Source organism: Drosophila sechellia, chromosome 2L (genome assembly GCF_004382195.2).
Source record: "Drosophila sechellia strain sech25 chromosome 2L, ASM438219v1, whole genome shotgun sequence".
NCBI lineage: Eukaryota > Metazoa > Arthropoda > Insecta > Diptera > Drosophilidae > Drosophila > Drosophila sechellia.
In genome coordinates, this window is record NC_045949.1 from 1,766,917 (window position 1) to 1,789,516 (window position 22,600).

Consider the following 22,600-nt stretch of genomic DNA (forward strand, 5'->3'; position numbering starts at 1 on the left):
AAATGAGGAAAAGCGATACAAATCATCACAAGTGACCCAGAATCAAAAGAAAACTGAACTCGGATCTGAGCAGCTTAGAGAAGAATAAAAGAAACGCTTTGAAAATTCTGAGAAATTTATTCCGATGGCTAAAAATAGATTTTCGTTGAAAATGCTAAAAGTAAACATTTTCAATTTGAAGAATGGAGTACTTAAAATAAACATAGAACTTAATTCCAAAAATAACCCTTTTTGTGAGGCTGTAAATATTTAGCAGGAAAAATATTTATTTACATATAACTGAAAGAAGGATGAAAAACTTTGAACAACAGTTTAACTAAAAGTTGCTAATTTTTTGCGGCAAGCCCAAGGAGGAAACTTTCTTTAAAGGATGAGCAGAAATATGAAATACGAGAAACAATTAAAAAGTTAGCAAAGTTTGAGGCTAAGCAAACAAATCTAGAGGCAACTAAAAATCAGAATACATGAGATTTTTTGGCTCCGCAAAGTTTGCCAATAAATCGAAATGTTGTTAGACAAACTAATCCTGAATTCCTTGATCCCCGTTGGTTGCTCAGATGTTTCAATCGAATATTCGTTTTGCCCTGCGGATTCATGGATTCGTGGAACCACAAAGGTTTGTTTGTTGTGCAGTTTTCCTCGTGGCTTTTCCTTTGTTGCCAAGCGAATTTCATAGAGAAATACATTCGACAAATGCGTAGTGTTCTCTTCTGCTTATCTGTTGATTCATGTTCTTCTTTATACGAAAAGCGTTGAGCAATGTTATTCGAGAAACAGAGTTGGAAACAGAGGAACAGAAAATTTTCCTGCCACACAAATCAATTAAAAGTTCGCCCCAGGCTCAGGCAAAACTCTTCAATCTTCCATCTTCACCAGACTTTAAAGGGAATCTCATTCGTCGGGGGAAGGATATGCATCAATGAATCAGGATGTTATTCAAGCATTCAAATTGAACATTGATTGATAGGAGGATTATATTCGCCCATCTTTTTCCCTATATTATTCCCAGATAAACACTTCTAATTGATATTTAAATTGGGACTTTTGTTTGCAGCAAATCGAAGTCTAAGCCGAATAAATTTAAAGTTGGGTACTGCAAGGATTATCTCCCCAGCGAGTCGTTGACATGAGTAATAAGAATTTCGACCACGGACTCAGGACTGTCTGCAGACTAAGGCCTAAGAACTACTGACCTCCCCCAAACTGATGTCCTCGAACGGATGTTGGTCTCGAAATTATGGCAGCAGAGAGGATAGAATGGGAGAAGAGAGCGAAAGCTGCTCCAGAGATTTATCTGAAAGATAAACCCGACTGAAGAGCGGATGTTCCTGGCATCATGTTGACAATGTCTGGCAACATTTGTCGAGCGAGCATCCTTCGTCCTTTGGCTCTCCCTTATATTGATTTCTTGCTCTGTTTTGGCTTCGATTTGAGGTTGAAGGCGACACAAAGAGGCAAGGATGGGTGGCAGATGGATTTCTGGGTCAATTGCTTTCTGGTTGCTTATTTCACCATCTGTTCCTGTTTGTTGGTGCCGCTTTTTGGGGATTCCACTCACAAAACCACTTGAAACGGGGTACCCATACGCCACCCTCTTCTCAGTTCACACACTTTAAACCAATTACGAACTTGGCCCAGGCGACAAACACTTAATTGGTTTAAAGGCCTTGACACAAAGTTTTCACTGGCAATTTGTGATGGCTGCGCACTTTCAACGAGTCCTTTTGAAATGCCACGCCCACTTGAATCCGGGACCCACAAATTTATTTGTTTTGGCTTGCAGTGAGGGAAAATGGACGAAATTCTGCGGACAAAGCCAAAAATAAATGAGCGGATGCAGGTCAAAGTGCAGTGGATGCCCCGCTTCGACCTTCGGGTCCCTCCTCCTTTCGCCTGATTATCGGAACCCCCTTTTTGTGATAGATGATGCCGCCTGCTTCTGTTCCTGGCAACCTTTTAAAATTCCGCTCACGCAGGACAGGACGCTTGGATATTAGGCTACGTTCCACTGCTCCTGCTCCTGGCTTCGTCCTTCACCAACGAGTTGCGACTGCAATGGGCGGAGAGATAGGGTTCAACAGGGGAAAACGGGTGGGAAAACACGGTGCAGCTGCAATTTGGGGCCTCGGTTCGGCTGACAATGTCAGCACTTTCATTATTGCCCGCATTTCGGACTCAAAGTAGGTAAAATGTGGGGGCTTAGGCAAAAAGGCATGGGGATAAAGGGGCGTGGCCGTGCAACTCAGTTCATCTGATTGAATAGCATTTTTCCATGTTACTTTCTAAAGTTCCGATGAGCACACAAAGTATTTTCCAAGGACTTTCTGGCATTTTTTGAGATCTGTTGAAAGGCACGAAATGGGGATAAAATGCGAGCGAGCTAACCCGAATTGCCTAAGCTTTTCACGCTCGAAAGGTGAAATAGAAGATTTCCACATGCGATTGAAAAATCGCTTACAATTCGAACTAAGTGAATAACTTTTCTCCGTATTCACTTTCATTTTAGAATGTTAAATTTTCAGCAATTTGATGGTTCCCCTTTGTCCTGTGCAGCTTAATGTTCCATTACTCAGACGCAGTGTTGACCACACCAGTCCGTCTAACTTGTCTTTTTCAACCGACTGGGGAAATGCTTTTGGTCCCGTTTTCAGAATTTCTAATGAGAATTCTCCGAGATGAGTTCGGACATGGTTTTCCTGCTCTTTTAGAACGGTCAAGGTTGCTCTCTGACCTTGAACTTACACATGAAGACACTCGAATGAAAGCCGCGATGAGAAGCATCAGCATTTGCTTTCCCCTTCTCTTTTAAATGAGAGCACTTCGCCATGGGGAAATCCTTCGACCTCCTATTCCCTTCTCCAATAAATTTCCTGGCTTTGTTTTCCATTTCGGCATTTCCTCTGGCCTACAAATGCAAATGAAAACACTCGGATAAAGTGGAAAATTCTTGTGTTATTCTACCCACCTTAAGCCAGGCAAATAAAGATTTTCCATCTCTTCGCGAACTTTCCTGACCCCAATGCATCACTAGTTGCGGTTCTTCTCCTCGCTTAAATGGAGATGAGCACCTGCCTCCATCCTCATCTTGGGGTCACATCAATTTGAATGTTTCGCCTTGTTTGAGATGCTAATGCTGCGGAGAACACGAATATCTCAGTTGTCGGGAAATAGAGAGGTTAACCTAAAGGGGAAAGAGGGAAAGTCAAGTTGCAACCGCCCGAGTCACGTCCTCTGTTCCCATGCCCTTGCCTCGATTGTGCGACAGTTGAACACTCGAAATGGGTCGAAGGTGTTGCATGATTTATGGATGGATGAAGATGCAGGGAGTCCCTCAAGGCGAAGTAGATGCACTAGCTGTTTATGTTCCAGGTGGTTAATATCCTGTGAGCAGGGAAACAACTCGAACAATGGGAACTGGGAAGTGGGATAGCACATGCACATAGAAGACACCCGTACCTGCTCCATTCCTCCATTGAACCACATCCCGCAACTCCAGGCTATAGAATACAGGGATCTACGATAGAGACATCTGCCACTTCACCCGATTCATTCCCACATTGTTCAGTGAACGCCCATTGAGGCATGCATAAAATATGTTACAAGGCAACCGACCATGCCCACTTCACTGAAAGGGGCGGTGGAGTCCGGGAGATGCCAGCCTGCCATCGATAAATTCGTTAAAATCTTCGCTTCATTCAATTAAAAGGGAAAACAAAATAAACGGAAAACACGTCACCAGAAATGAAGGAAATTTAAGTGGGGAAGAGTAAGGATATGTAAAGTGAGATGTCATCCGTGGGGGAAATCAGAAAGGATATTTCCGAATCGATCTGAACTGACATTATGAAGAAATAAAAGTTTCGATTCACTCAGGTTTAAAGGATAATGTGAACAGAATCAACAGTTGCGGTGAATTCGTCCTTGGAGTAAGGAAACCATTTTCATAATTTTTGGCTGAATGATAGTTGAAAGCACTTAAATATGTATCTTAAAACATATTGATGGTAAGAGACAGTCTTAGTTAATACCCTTTTATATTTAAATTTCTAGCAATCTGAACAAATGAAAGGTGTTTTCCCAGTTCCCTGGTTGTTTTAATACTCAACGGAGAAGATGAAATTCCATTTCGGCCTCCGTTTTCAGTTGCAAATGTGTGAAGGGGTTCCTCATTAGTTTTGTATGACTACGCAAATGAGGGGAACTCAGTATGGAGTTTGGCTGCGAATTCGGGATGGCAAGTCATGTGAGGTAATGATAAACACTCTCGTTAAGGATGTGTGGAAAGGGAGAAGGAAAGGAACTAAGCCAAAGCGGATGCTCAGATAACGGACAACCAAAACCAGGAAGTGGGAGTTGTTGCAAATGGTAGCGGAAATGGGAAAATGGGAAGTGCAAAAGACACCATCCATTTTCAGTTGCTCACTGAATAATTGCGCACTTTAATTGAAAATTAAATGCATTTTCCTTTTCCGGGAAATAACTCATCAGAAAAAATCAGTTGCAGTGAATATTATGACAGGGTTGAAATGAATTATACAAAGTGAAAAATGGTTGAGAGCTGTGCATTTTTTGACAAACCAAATAACAGCTAATGAGGCATTGAAATGTCAAAGAAAACGAAATGCAAATCCCTGGAAAATATAAACAAAGCCAATCAGAACACTCAAATGTTGAGCTCCAATGGTTTAAAAATAAGCTGTCAATTAAAAATATGATATTTCTTAAAAAGAATTTAAAGTATTGGAAAACTCTGCCCAGAAATGCACTTCGAGCTTTGCCAAATGAGGCTAGGAAAATGGGGAAAAGGCCAGAAAAGCAAGCAAAGCAAATGAAAAGAACATGGAAAACTGGCGCAATTTGTTGCAAAAACAAAGAAAGTTTCGCTTGTCGAAAAGGAAATGCAACAAAGTAAAGGATGGGAAATGCGGCGGGGGAGATATTTAAATCCTTTTCCCTCTGAGTTTTCTCTTCCTGAGAAGAAACTGCAATCAGGCACTCCCACAATTCTCGCTCCGCCCATTTTGATGACGCTTGATAACCACCCACAGAAAAATGGAAAAATTGGAAAATAAAGAGGGAAAAGTTCATGTTTTTCCTTGTCAACTCTTCTTCAGTTGTGTTGAAGGAAAAAAGTGGAAATTTGGTCGATAGAGGGGGTTTACAAATGGGGAAAGCCACGGAGGACTGAGGACACTTGCTGCTTGCATTTGTGTTGTTTACAGCTGGTGAGTGACTTTTATCGCCTCCCATTCGGACTTGCATTTTTAGAGCAACTGAACAGCACCTAATTGAAAGTAGGGCGAATCGGAAACACAAATCATGGATTATACAAAATGTAAGGAATAGAAAAAGTGACTAAGAAGATGCCAAGCAGATCGATTCATTGCGCAGCTTCCAGTTCAAAAAGTCCTTTCCCATGTGAATGGATTCTCCACTGCGTTACTTTTCCACAGCCTCATTTCATTCTCGCCACATTGGAGCTCTGAATGTTCGAGCATAAAACTAAGTGCTCCCTTTCAGGATCTCTCCCGGCCCCTTTCCTATATGGCTTATCCCCCTAACTTCACATCCTGTGCCTTCCTGAATCCTTTCATTTCGTATTTAGCCAAAGGGAAACGCAACAGAAAGGAAAATGCGGCTAGACAAGAGCCTGAAAGCAAGAAAAGGACCACAACTGGGAAGAGAAAGAGAGGGTAGAGTAAAGATGGTTAGAGAGGGGGAATAGAGGGGGACAGCAGTCAACATTTGCTGACTTAGCTGCAATTATGGCAGATATTTTTATGAACTTGATGTCAGCACATACTCACACTGAGACACATCCTCCGACACATGACACACACACTCACACACTTACACATTGCTAAAGGAGAGTAGATAGGGACATTACGACTTCTGAATGGAGTAAAGCTGCGAGGAAAATACCAAACAAACGGTGCATGGAAAATGAAGACGAAAACGCCGCCTGGAAAATCATCCCCAAGAGTTTATGAAGATGGTGCAGTGCTCAGATAAGTCATGTTATTAAGAAACTTAAACTAATAAAATCTTAACGCTATCTATTAAATATATTTTAATATTTATAGAAAAAAACAGAGTTTTTTCTATTTATAGTACTAAAAACGTAATAGATTATTTCCCGACTGCTTTGTAAGGCACGTATCATAATTAATTTCTCTTTGTTGTTCATTTTAAAGGTGGCACTTTTAACTGAAAAACGTGTCCATGGCGAAAAACCGCACAAACTCCGCAAGAGGACAGCAAAAAGCACAGGTTAATTGTTCAAATATTTTCCGAGCACACATGCAAGGCCCTTTGACCCCGTACCACCCTCGACAAACCATTTCTGAAACAATGCAAGTAGATCAGAACCCTGCTTTCACCAAAAACGCACTCCCAAATAATTTACATGCAAACATTTTCATTGTTAGTTTTTATGGAGGGAACTAAGGGAAAATGGAAACTCTACTTCTTTATTGCAGTTTATTTCGAGGCTCGATAAGAATCATCAACAATTCATTTTCGGTTTCATTCGCATTTCCCATTTCGCAAATTTATTCCTTTTAAAGAGTTCTGCGAGGAGAACGATGAAATTCCCGTCGTAAAATTAAATTTCTCGCAATTAATTCCAATTCCCCTCCGCCTTGCGGAAAAGTTCGCTGGAATTTTTATCGCTGACCCGGAATGACCTGACGAAGGAAAACGCCTTCAGGGTCTTTTAGTATATCTAAAAACGAAAGATTTATAACTTGAAAAGAGCTTACGCTAGGTCAATGGAATTTTTATATTATTTCAAACTGAAGGATTGATATCAGTCCAATTGTGTATGATAAATGGCTTTAAATATCTATAATCTATTTTGTAACCTACCTAAGATCCCCGTTGCATTTTAGCCAAGAGATCATAAAATTAAAAAGCTTTGCAGGAGACCAACAGCCTAAACTTCTCTCACAAAAGGATTTCCTATTTTGTCGCTTCATTTTCATTGCTGATTTTTATCACGGGGCACATTGAAAATTTACGAGTTTTCACACGCATAAATTCTGCGCCGTTTGCCAATTTTTATTATCTGCAAAATACTTTATGCGCATCTGAGGAATACACGGGAATAGGGAGCATCTAATGGATACATGAACCCAAATTGAGACACTTTGCATAGACCAAAGCAATCATCATCCCCTTGAACGAAGTCGGGAAACTTCGGTAGGGAAAATGAGCCAAGAAATAATGATAAAAGGTGAAAAATGCACTCTGCGGAAAGGAAAACAGAAAATGCTAAGCGAAACTTATTATAAAGCGAGAAAGGGAAAAGGGGAATGGAAAAGAAAACTTTCTGCTGAAGCTTCAGCTGCATGTGTTGCATACTTTGTGGCGCTCCAAAGAAAGCATGAGAAATAGGCAAGGGTGGAACTAATTTTTAATGCCTCCCAGTGGAAAGGAAAAATAGGAAAAGTTTCTTCCTCCGATTGCGACGCAAAATGTTGTCACTTTGTATCCTGACAGCAGGGATCATCAATCGGGGCTCTCTTTTTCTGAGTCACCAACGGATTCATCGGAAAAATGTAAGAAATAGTGGTATACTCGTACAAAGGAAGAAACAACATACACCAAACTTTTTTTCGTTTGCCAATAAATTTTCAATTTCCGCCTGAAATTTGCAATTTATTTCACTGCAGCAAAGCTAATTTCCCCGCTACCCGAACACTTTGCCTCTTTGTAAGTCACTTTCAGGGAGTTTTCCAAGGTGGACGGTTAGTTTTCCCTGCAGTTTTCCACACAAGCTCACAGGAGTTTATCGAAGGACATAAATACGTCGGAAAATTGCTTTGTCTGCTCCCAGGATTGCACTTTATTAGATAAGCAAAATAAGGTAAACATCTGCCGCATTCCTCTGCGATCCCTTGACAAGTAAACAACTGGGAAAGTTCGCCCTCCATTTTCCACACATAAATCCCGGCAGTTTTTCCAATGGAGCTGTCAGCAATTTGATTTGATTTGCCAACTCTGCAAAAATATTTCATAAATATTTGAGCGGAATTTCCCCGATTTTTTAACCATTTTTTTTTTTTATTTGGGTTTCTTTCTTATCGCCGAGCGAACATTTCCAACTGTGAAAATATTTTCCATTCTTTCCGTTTGTTTTTCCTTGCTACTTTGTAGTGCAAATATTTTCGACCGATTTTGCACTTCATTTGCCTGGGAGGGCGTGTCCGGGAGGGACGTGGCAGTTTGTTTTTCTTTGATGTGCTAAATTGGTGCAACGATTGCATTCGGAATGAGATTTGATCGCCTTGAAATCGTGAGAAGTTAACTTGGGATTATGGGAAACACGGGGATGGAAGACCCGTAGTTTGCATACTTAACTCGCGTAACAGAGATTTTTATTTTCATGCGCCTTTGGGACAATATCCATTTGCTTTTAACGACTTGGAGCAAAGTTTCCCCGCAGGCAAGGCGAATCCTTTTCCAAGTGAAACATTAAACTTTGCCCCGTCAGAAAATAAGGATAACAACAGGGTGGCAAAGGATATCACATGAATGGCAGCCAGGATAATGGCCAAGGAGACATGGCAGCAATAAGAGAAAACATTTCCAATAATCCCGTGGAAGAGGTTAAGGGCGAGACATTTTCATGTTTCCACTTTTTAGAGCTATTGAAAATAATCGCGTAATGGGCAAAAGATTGTTTTGTGTATTTCTGAGATCAAGGAACATTAAAGGTCTACAACCAATTTTTATCGAAGCCGAATCGGCAAGCCGGAATGAAAGCGGCACAAATCTTGTTTAAATAGGTCTTCTTCCTTTCTAGACACTTCTAATGTAATTTGTCTAATTAAGTCAATTTGGGTCTTTTTTTAACACCCTTATTTCCGTGCCTTTTTTTTTACCCTTCTTCGGAGGATTTCTCTTAGCTGCGTTTGAAGGGAATCTAATTATGTCATTTGAGTAAAAATGTGACTTGCGTGGCCTAATTGCGAACGACTGCCTGGAAGGCGGCTCATGTGGCGTATACGCTACGTCTGATAACTTTTCTCGCTTTGCCCCTAACGTGTTTGTTTTCAACGCCTTGTTTTTAATGAAATCACGCACGTTTTTGGGAAAGTGTGTAAGGCGTGGGTGAAGCTGTGAAAAAGAAAAGCGTTGGCCTTTAAATTCCGAGTTTAATCAGCAGCTAGAAAAGGAAAGGAAGTATATGAAGAAGTTGGCTCAAATTTAAAGGGGGATCCGCCAAAGGCTCCTACTGCTATAATGTCATCTTCTCCTCCAACATTCTGTGGTTTATTATAGCTTTCAAAGGAGAGAAGAGAAGAACTTCATTCAGGGAAAACGACAATCCACAATTGTACACCGTTTTGCGTTTAATTAAGCTCGAACTGCAAATGGGTAAAGTCACTTTCGCTTACAAGAGAGAATGAACTCGTTTAGCAATGCAAATTGGATGAGCCGCAGGATGTCAAAATAACCCTGCTCCCTGTTTGTTCCCTCATTGTTTGCTGTGGTCAGCAATTAAAAATTCAAACTATTGTTGTGTCGAGCACTGCCTTCCTAATTCTAATTGCAAACTGTGTAGCGAATGTCCCCAAAGGACCCACAAAGGACACCCCGAGGAAGCGGCTCAGCTGCTCTCAATTGTTATGAAAATGTGGTTTGATAATAGAACGAATCTGCTTAGCAATTTACAAGCCAAAGCAGAAGGGAAAGTGCTTTAGAATTAATTGAAATCCGTTGGGACAAGGATTTGTTTTACGCCGTGATCTTCCCTTTGGGTGACTTTCAGCCTTGTGAAAGAAGTGTCAACACAGCAATTGCAGTCCGCCAAAAACAGACTTTGAAAGGTGCCAGAAAAATACCACTAATGAAAGGGGAAAAGAGTGGCACTTCCAGGTGACAGCTGCTAAAAGTTTGGCAGCTAACATAACTTCCCGAAAGAGGGTAGTTGCAAAAGCGTTAACTTCGCAACAGTGTCAAAAACTGCAGGCGCATCGGGAAACAACTTTAAGCCATTTGAAAGTTTGAAGCGGCCAATGGGGATGGGGTAAAATGAAAACTGAAATATCTGGATGGAAAATGGCTACCACTTCGATGAAGGAATTCAGTTACTGAGAACACCCAGACAGCAACTGAGCCTTATTAATCGGAGGTTCAAGCACTTGGGTTCAAGGACTCGACCGCCTGACTGGACATCAACAAATATTCCCCACAATCGGACACTCTTCTCCGACTCTTCGCTCATATTTCAGCAGCTCATTGGGGCGTAAACATGTCGTCTGCCACACTAATTGAATGAAATTTCATTTGCACAAGTTCGGAAAATCCCCAGTGCAGGCAGGCCCCTTGAGTGGATTTCAGCCAACAAAGGCTCAAAGACTCCTACTCCTCTTTATCTTCCAGAGAACTCTTCAGATGTGAAGTGAAATATGCCGGCATATTATCGCACTCGAAGCCCCTCGCCGATTTCAGATGAATTGCAATGAGTGGCTCTTCTCGAGGTTGTTTTCAGGTTTCCTTTAGGCTGCTCGAAATTATTTTTTACGAGCCTGCCCTCAGAAATGACCCGACTAAGTGGGAAACATTGGGGGCGGAAAACTTTAACTGAACTTCAAGCAGTGTCCATCCAATTAATTAAATGATTTAATCGCGGCAAATGTTGCTCGCATCATGAGCACAAACAACTTATTTGGCCTATAAAATGATGGTACACAAGGCAACTACACTAAGATTAATTTGTTTGATAAAACAGGAAGGATAAGATATTTTCTGAACTGGTATGCATATATGAAGAAATGATATAGCTCGAAGTTCTATTAAAATGAATTCAAAAAGATACAACTGTGGAAGCATTTATGATTTTTTCCAGTGCAGAGTGGTGAAATGTTTGTTGGTCTGGACAAGTAATCCCTTCATCGGCATTTCCCTCACCATGTCCGGAAACCATTTGTATATGCAACCAACCTTATCGCAGCTGGCACTCGTGACCATTCGAGGCTGACTCTCCGGGCGGAATGTTCCGGCCCAGCAGAAGTGGCTTCCGCCAGAAGTGGACTGGCCTCACGTTGAAGGGTGCTCTATACGGATCATGGATCCTGGGCGTGTTTCCCTTCACCTACGATAGCTGGACAAGGACATTTCGTCGTTCCAAGTGGTTAATTGCGTATGGCTTTGTTCTGAATGCGGCATTCATTCTGCTGGTCGTTACCAATGACACGGAGACCGAAACTCCGCTGAGAATGGAGTTATTCCACAGAAACGCACTGGCCGAGCAGATCAATGGCATTCACGACATCCAGAGCCTGTCAATGGTGTCAATAATGCTGCTGAGAAGTTTCTGGAAGAGCGGCGATATCGAGAGGATACTAAACGAGCTGGAGGACCTGCAGCATCGCTACTTTCGTAATTATTCCCTGGAGGAGTGCAGAAGCTTCGATAGCTTCGTCCTGTACAAAGGCTTCTCTGTGGTCCAAGAGCTAGTATCCATGCTGGTCTTGGAACTGGGCATGTCACCAAACTACAGTGCACAGTTTTTCATTGGACTCGGCAGTATGTATTTCATAATTCTGGCAGTTCTCCTGGCAGCCTCACACTTTCACCTGGCCGTGGTCTTTGTCTACCGATATGTGTGGATTGTAAATAAGGAGCTACTCAAGCTAGTTAACAAACTGGCGATTGGGGAGAGTGTTGAGTCTGAGAGGGTGGACCTTTTGCTCTATCTGTACCATCGCCTATTGGATCTCAGCCAGCGTCTGGCATCCATCTATGATTATCAAATGGTCATGGTGATGGCCAGCTTTCTGATCGCCAACGTGCTGGGCATCTACTTCATCATAATCTACTCCATTAGTCTAAACAAAAGCCTGGACTTTAAAATTATCGTCTTCGTTCAAGCGCTGGTCATTAACATGCTGGATTTTTGGTTGAACGTTGAGATTTGCGAGTTGGCAGAAAGAACTGGGAGACAAACTTCCACCATTCTTAAGTTGTTCAATGACATTGAAAGCATAGATGAGAAACTAGAGAGAAGTGTAAGTTTCACTTCACAACATTACTGCGAATTTTAATCAACTCATCTCATCCTAGATCACGGACTTTGCATTATTTTGCAGCCATCGCCGGCTGAGATTCCACCATTGCGGCTTGTTTTACGTGAACTACGAGATGGGTTTTCGCATGGCCATCACCAGCTTCCTGTACCTGCTGTTCCTCATCCAGTTCGATTTTTGGAACCTGTGAAGATAGCCCATTAAAAGCGCTCCCTGGAAGAGTCCTCTAATTGGTTCGCACTTCTTTGTGTCGTCTGGAGTTGAGGGTCCTTAAAAGGAAGCTCGCGGGACTAACAAGTGACAGCTCAAGAAGTCAGGGGATTTCCAAAAGGGTGGCAGAACAAGTGGGATGTGTACCCGGGCTTATACGGAGTCGTGCCTGAGTGAAAGCCCCTTGTGACTTTTAAGCCGAGCGAACGGGAACACGGCCGCAGGACATCAGCAGGAAAAACGAAGCAATGAAAGAAGATTTATTTCCCTTTCTCCCCAAAAGGAGGCCATTCTAAAGCCAAAAGGATAATATGCACAAGTCAAAAGGATTCGGGGAAATGGAGTGGCTGTGAAAAGCAGCGCAATTAAGGCCAACAAATGAACGAGTTTTCAGTTCTCTGTATATTTTTTTCGGCTGGCTAAGAATGCAGCTGGATTTTCCGGCGAACAATGGCTGCGGAGAAAACAGAGAAAAGCTGAAAGCAGTAGCTTTGGCGCATTTTCTTTGTTCGACTCTTGTGCGATGCATAGTGTGTGCTCTGCTAATTTCCCTGACTGCGATTTTCCAGCTGTTTCCACACTTCCCTTGCTGGCTGCTTGTTTTTCCTGATTTATTGTGCTCCGGGCTTTGCTTTTGTTGTGGATTTCCATTCAAATAATCGCATGTTGTATGTTTTATAAGTGCTGCTATTAAGTCAGTAAGAATACAATTAAGTCTCAGTAATATGTTTTGACTTGTAATATCTTTACATAAAAATATGTATTAAATTGCATTCGACATAGCCATGCTCTGGAAGGCATAAATTAAAGTGCTGAGTGCAGGGATAAAGCCTGTTAAAAATCAACGCTCGAGGCTGCGGATAATCTGACCCTTAGCCACTTATTGTCAGAGGCCAACCGCTGTCAAGGCCAGGCCAAGACCACCCACCCCCAGTCACCACCCTTCTAATCCCAAGAATCACCGCCATTAGCCTCGATTAGAAGGCCAGAGGAGGAAGACAATGCCGACGGGGACATCAGCCACATTGGCAGGCGAAGCGGCAGTAAAAACAACTACAAAGGACGCGTCGCTCACAGAAAAGTGCGTAAATTGATTTTTATTATCCTGAGTCCTGCGCTCCCTATTCACTTACAGACCAACTTCTGTAGCCGTTAAACTTGGCTCAGCAGAAAGTTTCGGGCCGCATTTCCTCCCCTTCGCTCTGGCCAATATATTTGATTTATTGGCTTTATCCGGATTGCGCGCAAATTGTTCATTGCTTTGTTTACACCATAAAAATCCTGATGGACACATTAGTTCGCCGAAATGCGCCATCGCGTGCTCATGAGGCAGACTCGTAAATTCCATCGATAATTTCCGCTATCATTCTGTTTTTGTCTGGCGGAATATTTATTGGTACAGCCATATTTTATGGCAATATAAAAGTCACTCGGGGTAGGGAGCGTGTGTTTTATTGGGCACCTACGTTAAATTATATGTAATAGCTTTCCAATTATCCAAATGACTTAGTAAGGAGAGGTCTGCGTTGCTTTCCCAAATCAGATAAAAATGTATTCGACCTTTCACACTTTTCTGACAGCAAGCGCACCTCAATTTATAATTTGTGCAGCAAATTAATTAAAATTTGCCGCCAGGCCTTCCACAAAATCGGGCTGACTGTCCATTTATTGTAATTAGGGGCGAAACAGGCAAAACTTTTTCGTTTTCTTTTAGGTAAAGGACGTTCAATGACCCAAAAGGATTGCCGAAGGCTGCGTACGAAAGGTCAAAGTTTATCAGCAAATTTTTAATTTATATTTATATGGTTTCCAGCAGCCGCAAATTGGGAAATGTTCCTGATGGACTGAGGAGTGAGTCAACTGCGCAGACTTTGAACTTCAAGGAAAGCAGTTAATGAAAGGGCAACCCTCTGCCCTTTCCTAATTACGATAAATTCCCGCCAATTGTTCCATTGATTCGAGCCGACTGCCTTAATTAGTTTGGCAATGCGTTATAATTTGGGCCTCCAGCCCCCAATTTATATAAGCCGATCGGAGCGGAGGGAAGGAGGAGCTTCTACCAAAAGTTTGGCTCACAAAAGTTTGAGGATTAAATAATTGCCAATTTGCTGCAAGTTGCTGGCAGTTTAAACAACAATTCAAAGAGGAGCAAAGCCGATTTGTGTCCCCAGCTAAAACGAAACTATCTGAAGGATGAAAATGCGATGGAAGGAAGCCAAAAAGAACCGGGCAATTAGTGGAAAGTCTGGCTAAATATCGCAGCCATATTCTTTTGGCAACACTTTAATTGCTCTTGGCTAAGAAACAGCTTGCGATTTCTTTTTTTTTTTTATCTATTGTTAAACAAATATTAAAGTTTGAAACTTTTGTCGCGTTCATATACAATTTGTGGCATTGAACATAAAAACCAATACCATAAACAAAATGATCCAATAATGAGGAGAGAAATGAGGAAGAGATAACAGAACTTATCACTATAAAGGGAACCCATTTCGAGCCTATTTCTGCTGACAGTGCGAATCATCATAAAACGAGGAAATTTTTATGAATTCTTGCCTCCGTGAAAATGGTGAAAATGTGCTTCACTCAGCAGGGCGATAACCAGATGCTGTCATTTTAATAAAAATATATTGAAAGCTGGCACAAATCGAGATGAGCGAATGGAATTATCCGTAAACGTTGCGAGTCGCCCCAACAGCCAGAATGTTGACCTAATGCTGACTTCACTGCTGGAATTTTATTGTGTAAACAAGGGATCCACGGGGATCCGGGGGATGCCACGTGGCCCAAACAATTGGCGGATGTCCTGGGCCAGGGCAATAAATCAAATGCTTGTGTACACTCCAGTTTATATTTGTTTGCCCGCCGTGCAGATGGGCAGGAAATTTGCAGAAACTCGAGAATCGAGGATGCCAGGCGGCAGGGGGCAGGGGTGTTGGCGGATCCCCTGCACAGGATAATAAAAATCAATTTACGCGATTGTGTCGAGTGTGGCTGCTGGGCCCTGTTATCGCAGCTGGCTTTGTGCTCTCGATAATCGAAGATAACGGGGCTCTCCCCCGACGAGGGCCGAAAAGGACCAGAGGACTGTAGCTGACAGCCAAGGATGTTGGGGATGCCAAGGACGAAGGCCCCAGCGTGTGTGGCTGTGCATTGTCTGACTTTTTCTGTGCGCCCCACATTGTTGGCCTAATTGTTGCCTGTCAGTTGTAGTTTTCTGGCCTAAATGTTGCCAATGTCCGACAGAACAGACAACGGACACAGTGTGTAGAAATATTGGTATAAATCAACCGCAGGTGATTGCAAGAGCAAACAAAATAAAAGTCAGAAGTTATATATAAACATGACATTACATAAGCTAGTTTCAAATATATTCTTAATTAAATTGTAATAACAATAGGATTCGTATAAATCCTGAGTATTTTTCTTCACAATGCATACTATTTAATTTGTTTATTTTTAGTGTGAACAAAAGCTAGAGCGCCTTAAAAAGCTGCTCATGTAGGTTAGTTCTATTGTTTTAGCGGAGAAGTAAAAAGAGGAATCCCATTCAACGCTAGCTGCAAAGCAGTAAACTCATTTATTTGCTGGCCTTAATTGCACTCTTTTTACAGCCACTCCATTCTTTCAGGCGCTTTTGACTCTTCCGTTTTTGAGAGCTTAACTTCTGGCCTTTGCACTAGCCACGTTTAAGGAGAATTCAAAAGGAGTTTGGCTTTTGCAGCTGTAGTTTTGCCCTGCAGCCCTGTTCCACTTTCCCTTCCTTTTACCAACTAACTGCAAGTCACTTACTTCATTCACTCGACGACAACTGCTTGTAGGGAAAGTGATTCAGCTTTTATTGCCATGATGTCACATGCTTAGTATTGCATCTCATGTCCTTCTGGCAGACTTAGTGGCAGCTCCAAAGGAACTCAACCCTAATTGAAAGCCTGGAGTCACAAGTTCATATAGTCGAACTGGACCAGGTACAGCAAGTAGAGAACGCCGGCGACGAACATTTCAAAGCCCATCTCACGATTAACGTAAAATAATCCGCAGTGGAGAAACTTAAACCGCCGATGGCTGCAGTACAAGGAAAAGTCTGATATCTAAAGAAAACCCTTGGATTTAAAGATTATTGTCAAAGTAACATCAGTTTAACTTACACTTCTCTCAATATCCTTGTCCATATTCTCAATATCACTGAACAGCTTCAAGATCATCGATGTTTGTGTTCCAGTTTTCTGCAACAAATCGCAAACCTTTATGCTCAGCCAAAAGTCCATGAAATTGTTAGCTAGTGCGAGGGGAAACATAATTAGCATTACGAAAAAGGACATCTTGCTCAGGCTGATCCTGTAGACGATCATATAGAAGCAAACGATGATATTGACAGCCAGAAAGACAGCCATCATCAGGACCGTCTAGCAGTCGTAGCAATCGGCCAGTCTGCTATATAGATTCACCAGATTGGTGTAGAGTTTCAGGAGGAAGCGAACTCTAGAAGAGCTGCCCTTATGGTTTCCCCTCAAGGAACAAACCAGGCTTAGGAGTTCCCCGTTTATGAGCCACACAAATCGGTAAATAATAACCACACCAAGATGATAATGGATGGCTAGGAGAAGGGTTCCCAACTTGACCATCGAGTCGACCAAGACGTTCAGCACGGGCAATTTAGAATCTGGCATTCCAAAGTGCACCATCCAGGGAGCTAATAGTCCCACGACAATCAGCACTCCTTTCTGGATCACATAGTCATCTGGCTCTACTGAATCAGAGCAAAAGTACTTAGCTTCCAGCACCATCAATCCATTGTAGATCTCCTCCAGTTGCTTGCTCCTCCAAAGGGTTCGCATGTGCACCGTACAAATGGTCACCAATCCGACTACTCCCATTAGCGAACTAATTTGATGGAGCAGGGAGTTCCTTTTAAAGACATCCAACCTAATCCCATGCTCCTGGTCCTCTACACTCTGTTTTACCATCAGAATATGGAGACTGGAACTCATGGCAATTCCAAAAAGGATTAGCCACATAGAACGACGCAATCTCCTCTTTTTGGGCTCATACTTAAATGGAAATATTCCAAGCAGCCAGGAGCTGTAAAGGATCGACTTGAGGATAACGTATACAAACTTCTGTCGAAGACCAGAACGAGGTCGGAACATTGCAAGACGACTGATGAATCAGCCATCTCAAAGTCCCAAAGGTCCTAAAAGTCGATTAAATATTAATTAGTACAGCTCAGAATAATCAAGATATTGACAAATACCATAAATTATATTTCAAATGGGAAGTAATTAAGTTAATAACAGCCAAATCATATGAGTGCTTATTTTCTATGGACAAATTTGCTTACAATATTACAAATAAGTAAGTTGAAGGAAGGCAATAAGAAACTTTTTACAAATTCATGAAATCGAATTGAATCAAGTAAATCAAGTATAAGAAACTGGTGATAATCATTTGGAAACCCATTTTATAGTTTATAGTGAAAAGTCCACACACGTGAAAGTTAAACTGACGATGACTGCACAGCAATGCGAATTCATTCACCTGTGGAAATACATTTATGATTATTTGTATATTTTCGAGTTCACACTTACACTTCTTTCCAGTTCAATATCTTTCACCTCTAGATCACCAAAAAGTCTAAGTACATCTTGGGTATTTTTGTCAGCATTCTCGCTAGATCGAAGGCGACAATGCTCAACCAAAGATTCCAAACATTAACAAATAAGAACAGCGGGAAAATCAGCAAACTGATGGATCGTATGTTCATGCTAATGTCCAACACAATCTAGGAATATATCCAGTACACTATATTTCCTTTGAGCTCCGAAAGGCGGCGGTACAATGATAGGGATTTCCGAATCCTCGAGGAGTCCACCGAACGATCCAGTTTAAGATTCGTGACCAGTTCTAATAGTTGTCTGTTGATTTGCCATATATAGCGATAGATTAACAAGGCCGCGATATAATAATGCTTTATATTGCAATTAATGCTGAATTGCACTAAGGAGTTTACGACTGGCAAAGTGGTGATACTCAAGGCCTAGCAGTACATTGGCCAAGTCCTGCACTCTTGTGCTTCCCCAAAAGTTCAAAAAATGTATTACCAAGCATGAGAAAACGGTCACCATGCGAATTGTGTAATGTGTATTTTCCAGGACTGGATTCCGCGCAAATGCCTCGGGACTCCCCTGCTTCTGACCTCCTGAGCACACCATTTTCAGAAGTAGGAAGAAGTTCACGATTAGTCCGTAAAATAGTAGAAATCTGGAGCGCTTCAGCTGGCTATTTCGCGAATCGAATCTGTAGGGAAATACTCCAAGTAACCAGGATGAACACAAGGTTGCCTTTAGAATAACACAGACGGGATTGCAAGTCGCTACGTGATGCAAACATATTCGACTAGGCAACGAAAATTAAATGGTCAATTCCACAGCAGATAAATAGCTCACTACCGTACAATCATATTTGAACTGGAGCTATTTCGTTAATTAATCTAAATAAACCCTTTTAGGATTATTAATAAAGGTGTACGAGGGTTGAGCTATTGATTTAGAATCGTTTATAACTGGCAACAAATTGAGGCAATTTTGAATGCATTAAATATGTCTTTTAATAAATTCAAGAAATTCACTTACAAGTTCATATAATCAAACTGAACCAAATAAACCAAATAGAGGAAAGTGGTTATGATCATTTTGAAGCCCATTCTACAGTTCATAGAAAATAGTCCACACAGTTGAAATCGGAACTTCTGGTGACTGCAAAGCCAAGCGAACTCGTTGACCTAATGGAGGAATTATTAAATATTGTTGCAAAATTTCACACATGTACTCACACTTATTTCTAGCTGCTTATCTCTGTGCTCGAGTTCAGAAAATATTTTTAGTATGACTGCGGTTTGGTCACCAGCCTTTTCGGTAAGATCGCTTACGGCAACGGACAACCAGAAATCCCAGATGTTTATTAACAGGGAATTCGGGAAGGCCACCAAGAAGATAGAATAAGTACGCATACTAAATCCATATACAATGAGGAAATAAATGAACACGATCTTTCCAGATAGCTGAGCTGTTATAAATAGGGTCACTTGGTATTCGTAGGCGATCACCAATTTTCTATTTAGCTCTAGAAGGCGATTGTATAAGGATAGAAGCCGGTGTATTCTGGAGAAGTCTGCCTCAGGATTCAGTTTTAGTTGGCTCACCAGATCCTTCAGTTGTTCGTTTATCAGCCATACATAGCGATAGATTGACAGGACTCCGACATGGTAGTGCATGGTGTTCAAATTGAGGGAAACTTCCATCAGGCAGCTCAGAAGTACTAGGCATATATGGGACTTAGCGCCCGGAATTGCGTAGTTGAGTGTGAAGAATGATAACACCTGGCCCAATATAGTCAAGCACTTTTGAATCACAAAGCAGCTGAAGTTTGGGCAATTTCTCTCATTCAGGCCTTCAAAGTCTTGATACTCAAGAGTTAAAAGTTCGTTGCATATCTCACCAACTTTTCTGCTGCCCCAAAAGTTCATAAAGTGTACAAACAGGGCTGAAAGAACGTTTATCATTTCAATTACTACGTTTATCATCTCAAGCACAGGATTTCGCTCAAAGGCTTCTAGTTTATTTTTCCGGTATTCAAACGCCTATCGAATCAGAGTAAATATAAGTAAGTTATTTACTACCAGGCCGTACAAAGTTAGGCAGCGGGATCGCCTGAGTTGGCGTATTCTTTTTCCGGAGTCGAGGGTGAAGGGGAATGAACCAAATAGCCAGGATCCATAAAGAGTGGTTTTCAGCAGCTGTCTTGCCAAATAAGGACGAATCTCGCGGCTTGAACCTAACATTTTCGACCACGTGAGAGCAATAAAATGGTCTTGTCAACTGGGGCCACCAAAATTGTAAGTAAACACCGAGGAAAGTACGGGAACACAATAAAAGGAAGCATTGTAGGAAGTGTTGACGGCTACCAAAGTTAACAATCAACAAAAACCCTTTTAAAATGATTAATACTGTGATGAAATATCGATTTCAGAGTAACGGCTGTTGGTAGTATATACAAATTAATGGGATAACCATTTTAGGGGGAATCGAAAGCGAAGTTTTATTGTTAGCACACTCGATAAATTGGAGGACGACACAAATAAGTGAGCCCAGTCATAAGTGAAAATGTACGAGACACTTGTAAATTATAGATTAAAAAAAGAAATATATCTAGTCACAAAGAAAATTCATATTATTAATCTGTTTTGAATTTCAAATTCATATAATCAAATTGCACCAAGAAAACCACGTATAAAATGTTTGTGATTATCATGCGGAAGCCCATCTCATAGTTTATATCGAGCAATCCGAGGTGGCAAACTTTAAGCCTGCGATGACTGCAGAAGTAGGTGAATTCTGCTACCTAACAAGGAGTGGATGTTTTAAAAGCAATACATTAAATTCTGAAACGTATATCCACTTACTCTGCGCTCCGTTTCCTGGTCCATGTTCTCCATATCATTGAATAACTTCAGGATCATGGAGGTCTTTTTGCCAGTACTCTCAGCTAAATCGCAGAAGGCGATTCCCTGCCAAAGGTCCCAAAAGTTGATGACCAAAGCTTGGGGAAGGAGCAGGATCATTTCCAGCATAGAAAATCTCGTGATGTTGATCCAGCAAATGACTAGCACATGGCCCACAATAATGTTGGCCGAAAACAAGGTGGCCATGAAAAGTGTTACCTGAATGTCATAAATGGCGGCCAGGCGGTCGTTCAAGTCCAAAAGGCGGGAATATAGCCACAGAAGCAGTTGGATTCGGTCAGGATCCACGCTGTCACCCCTTCTCAGTCGACTGGCCATGTCCAGGAGTTGTCCATTGATTGTCCACACATACCGGTATATGTAGATCACAGCCAGGTGAAAGTGCATCACCACCATTAGCACTTCCAGCTGCACAATGTAGATGCAGACTGCCTCATAGACAACAATCTTGCTATCCGGTACTCCAAAGTATATCACCAAAGAGGATCCGATTTCCAGGACTACCACGAGACCCTTTTCGATCACATACCTATTGAATGTGTGGCACTCCGATAGCATGAGCTTACTGAAGTGACTCTTCTCCAGCACCAGTAGCTCGTTGACAATCTCAACTAGATCGCCACTCCTCGAAAAGGTTCGCAGATGGGTCACCAGTGTGGTTATCAAACTGATAACCTCTACGATTTCCTCCACCTGCTTAACCAATGGATTTCGCTCAAAAACCTCTACCTTGACGGAATTGTGATCATCTGTCGACGGCAGCATGGATAAAACCATCAGAGTAAGGTTTAGCACCAATCCATATGCCAAAAGCCACTTGGAGCGATTCAGGCGCCTTTTCCTCGAGTCGAAGGTGAAGGGAAATAGTCCCAGGACCCAGGATCCATACAAGGTAGCTCTTATGGTGAAGCGGACCAAACCCTGGCAAATGCGATGAATGCGTTTCGGTTGTGACATTATTGAAGTCGGACTCGGAATAATTTGTGATACGGAAAAGACCCTTCGGAACGTAATGAACATTGAGTGCCGACGGCTTGATGAGTCAGTCAGATAAGCGAACTAATTATTGGGAACTTTCGGTCGACGAAATGTGAATTTACCATTGGTAAGTTAGCTTTAAGGACGAACTTCTTTGTCAGAAACATTTGTTGAGTTATTGTGCTGAATATGTGAGGAAACTTAATAAGTGTCAATTGCTTATTAGGAGTTGATTTCAGTGCAGTTGGAATGGGTAAGTCATTTCCCGACACAACAGTTGTTTGAATTTTTAATTGCTGACCACAACAAACACTCAGGCAACAAACATCTCATTTGCATAGATGATAAGTGGGGAGAATGACAATACCCGTTTCCAGGTCAAGCTTATTTACTCAAATGTAGTCTTTAAATGCGTAACGTTCCTTGATCGAAAGTTCAAAAGCTGAGGACTGATAGAGTGATTGCACGGTAGATGTTAGTAGGGCAATGAATAGAGCTGGGTCTATGTGGGCCTTTTCTCTTTATTACTTTCTTTATGTTCGGCAGACTTTATATAAGCGATTCTAAGGTTTAACTGTTCGTTGACCTTTAAATATGTTTGCAAACCTTTTGTCCATTATGCATACATCTATGTGTAGGACTCAAAGAAATGGCAAAAACGTCATGAAAATGTCGCGCCTTTAACCTCTTCCTCGGAATTATTGGAAATGTTTTCTCTTATTGCTGCCATGTCTACTTGGCCATTATCCTGCCTTTCAGAGGATATCCTTTGCCACCCTGTTGTTATCCTTATTTTCTGACGGGGCAAAGTTTAATGTTTCACTTGGAAAAGGATTCGCCTTGCCTGCGGGGAAAC

At 41.7% G+C, this 22,600-nt stretch overlaps 5 protein-coding genes across 5 annotated transcripts; 1 reads left to right on the forward strand and 4 right to left on the reverse strand.

The window, feature by feature from the left end:
* Positions 1-11,000: 11,000 nt before the first annotated feature.
* On the forward strand, positions 11,001-12,310 carry LOC6617408 (gustatory receptor for bitter taste 22e). Its single transcript, XM_002041697.2, has 2 exons — positions 11,001-12,017; positions 12,073-12,310. Exons 1-2 carry the CDS (start codon positions 11,001-11,003, stop codon positions 12,223-12,225), a joined length of 1,170 nt encoding a protein of 389 aa, XP_002041733.1. The 3' UTR covers positions 12,226-12,310.
* Positions 12,311-16,183: 3,873 nt separating this feature from the next.
* Positions 16,184-17,395, reverse strand: LOC6617409 (putative gustatory receptor 22d). Its single transcript, XM_002041698.2, is given in 2 exon segments — positions 16,184-16,336; positions 16,394-17,395. Coding segments are annotated over 2 exon segments (1,155 nt in total).
* A 235-nt stretch (positions 17,396-17,630) lies between these two features.
* Positions 17,631-18,635, reverse strand: LOC6617411 (putative gustatory receptor 22c). Its single transcript, XM_002041700.2, is given in 5 exon segments — positions 17,631-17,783; positions 17,834-17,916; positions 17,919-18,256; positions 18,258-18,596; positions 18,598-18,635. Coding segments are annotated over 5 exon segments (951 nt in total).
* Positions 18,636-18,873: 238 nt separating this feature from the next.
* LOC6617412 (putative gustatory receptor 22b) lies at positions 18,874-20,085 on the reverse strand. Its single transcript, XM_002041701.2, is given in 2 exon segments — positions 18,874-19,026; positions 19,078-20,085. Coding segments are annotated over 2 exon segments (1,161 nt in total).
* A 392-nt stretch (positions 20,086-20,477) lies between these two features.
* LOC6617413 (putative gustatory receptor 22a) lies at positions 20,478-21,723 on the reverse strand. The gene is made up of 2 exons (XM_032714069.1): positions 20,703-21,723; positions 20,478-20,641 (listed from the first exon to the last, which is right to left on the reverse strand). Exons 1-2 carry the CDS (start codon positions 21,721-21,723, stop codon positions 20,478-20,480), a joined length of 1,185 nt encoding a protein of 394 aa, XP_032569960.1.
* Positions 21,724-22,600: the final 877 nt, after the last annotated feature.

What these genes read in the sequence shown, in the direction of transcription:
- LOC6617408 (XM_002041697.2), top strand. Translation starts at nt 11,001, where the DNA reads ATGTTCCGGCCCAGCAGAAGTGGCTTCCGCCAGAAGTGGACTGGCCTC. An exon ending in ATGAGAAACTAGAGAGAAGT is followed by an intron (nt 12,018 to 12,072) that starts GTAAGTTTCACT and finishes ATCTCATCCTAG; the next exon opens with ATCACGGACTTTGCATTATT.
- LOC6617413 (XM_032714069.1), bottom strand. Translation starts at nt 21,723, where the DNA reads ATGTCACAACCGAAACGCATTCATCGCATTTGCCAGGGTTTGGTCCGC. An exon ending in GGAAACGGAGCGCAGAGTAA is followed by an intron (nt 20,642 to 20,702) that starts GTGGATATACGT and finishes CTTGTTAGGTAG; the next exon opens with CAGAATTCACCTACTTCTGC.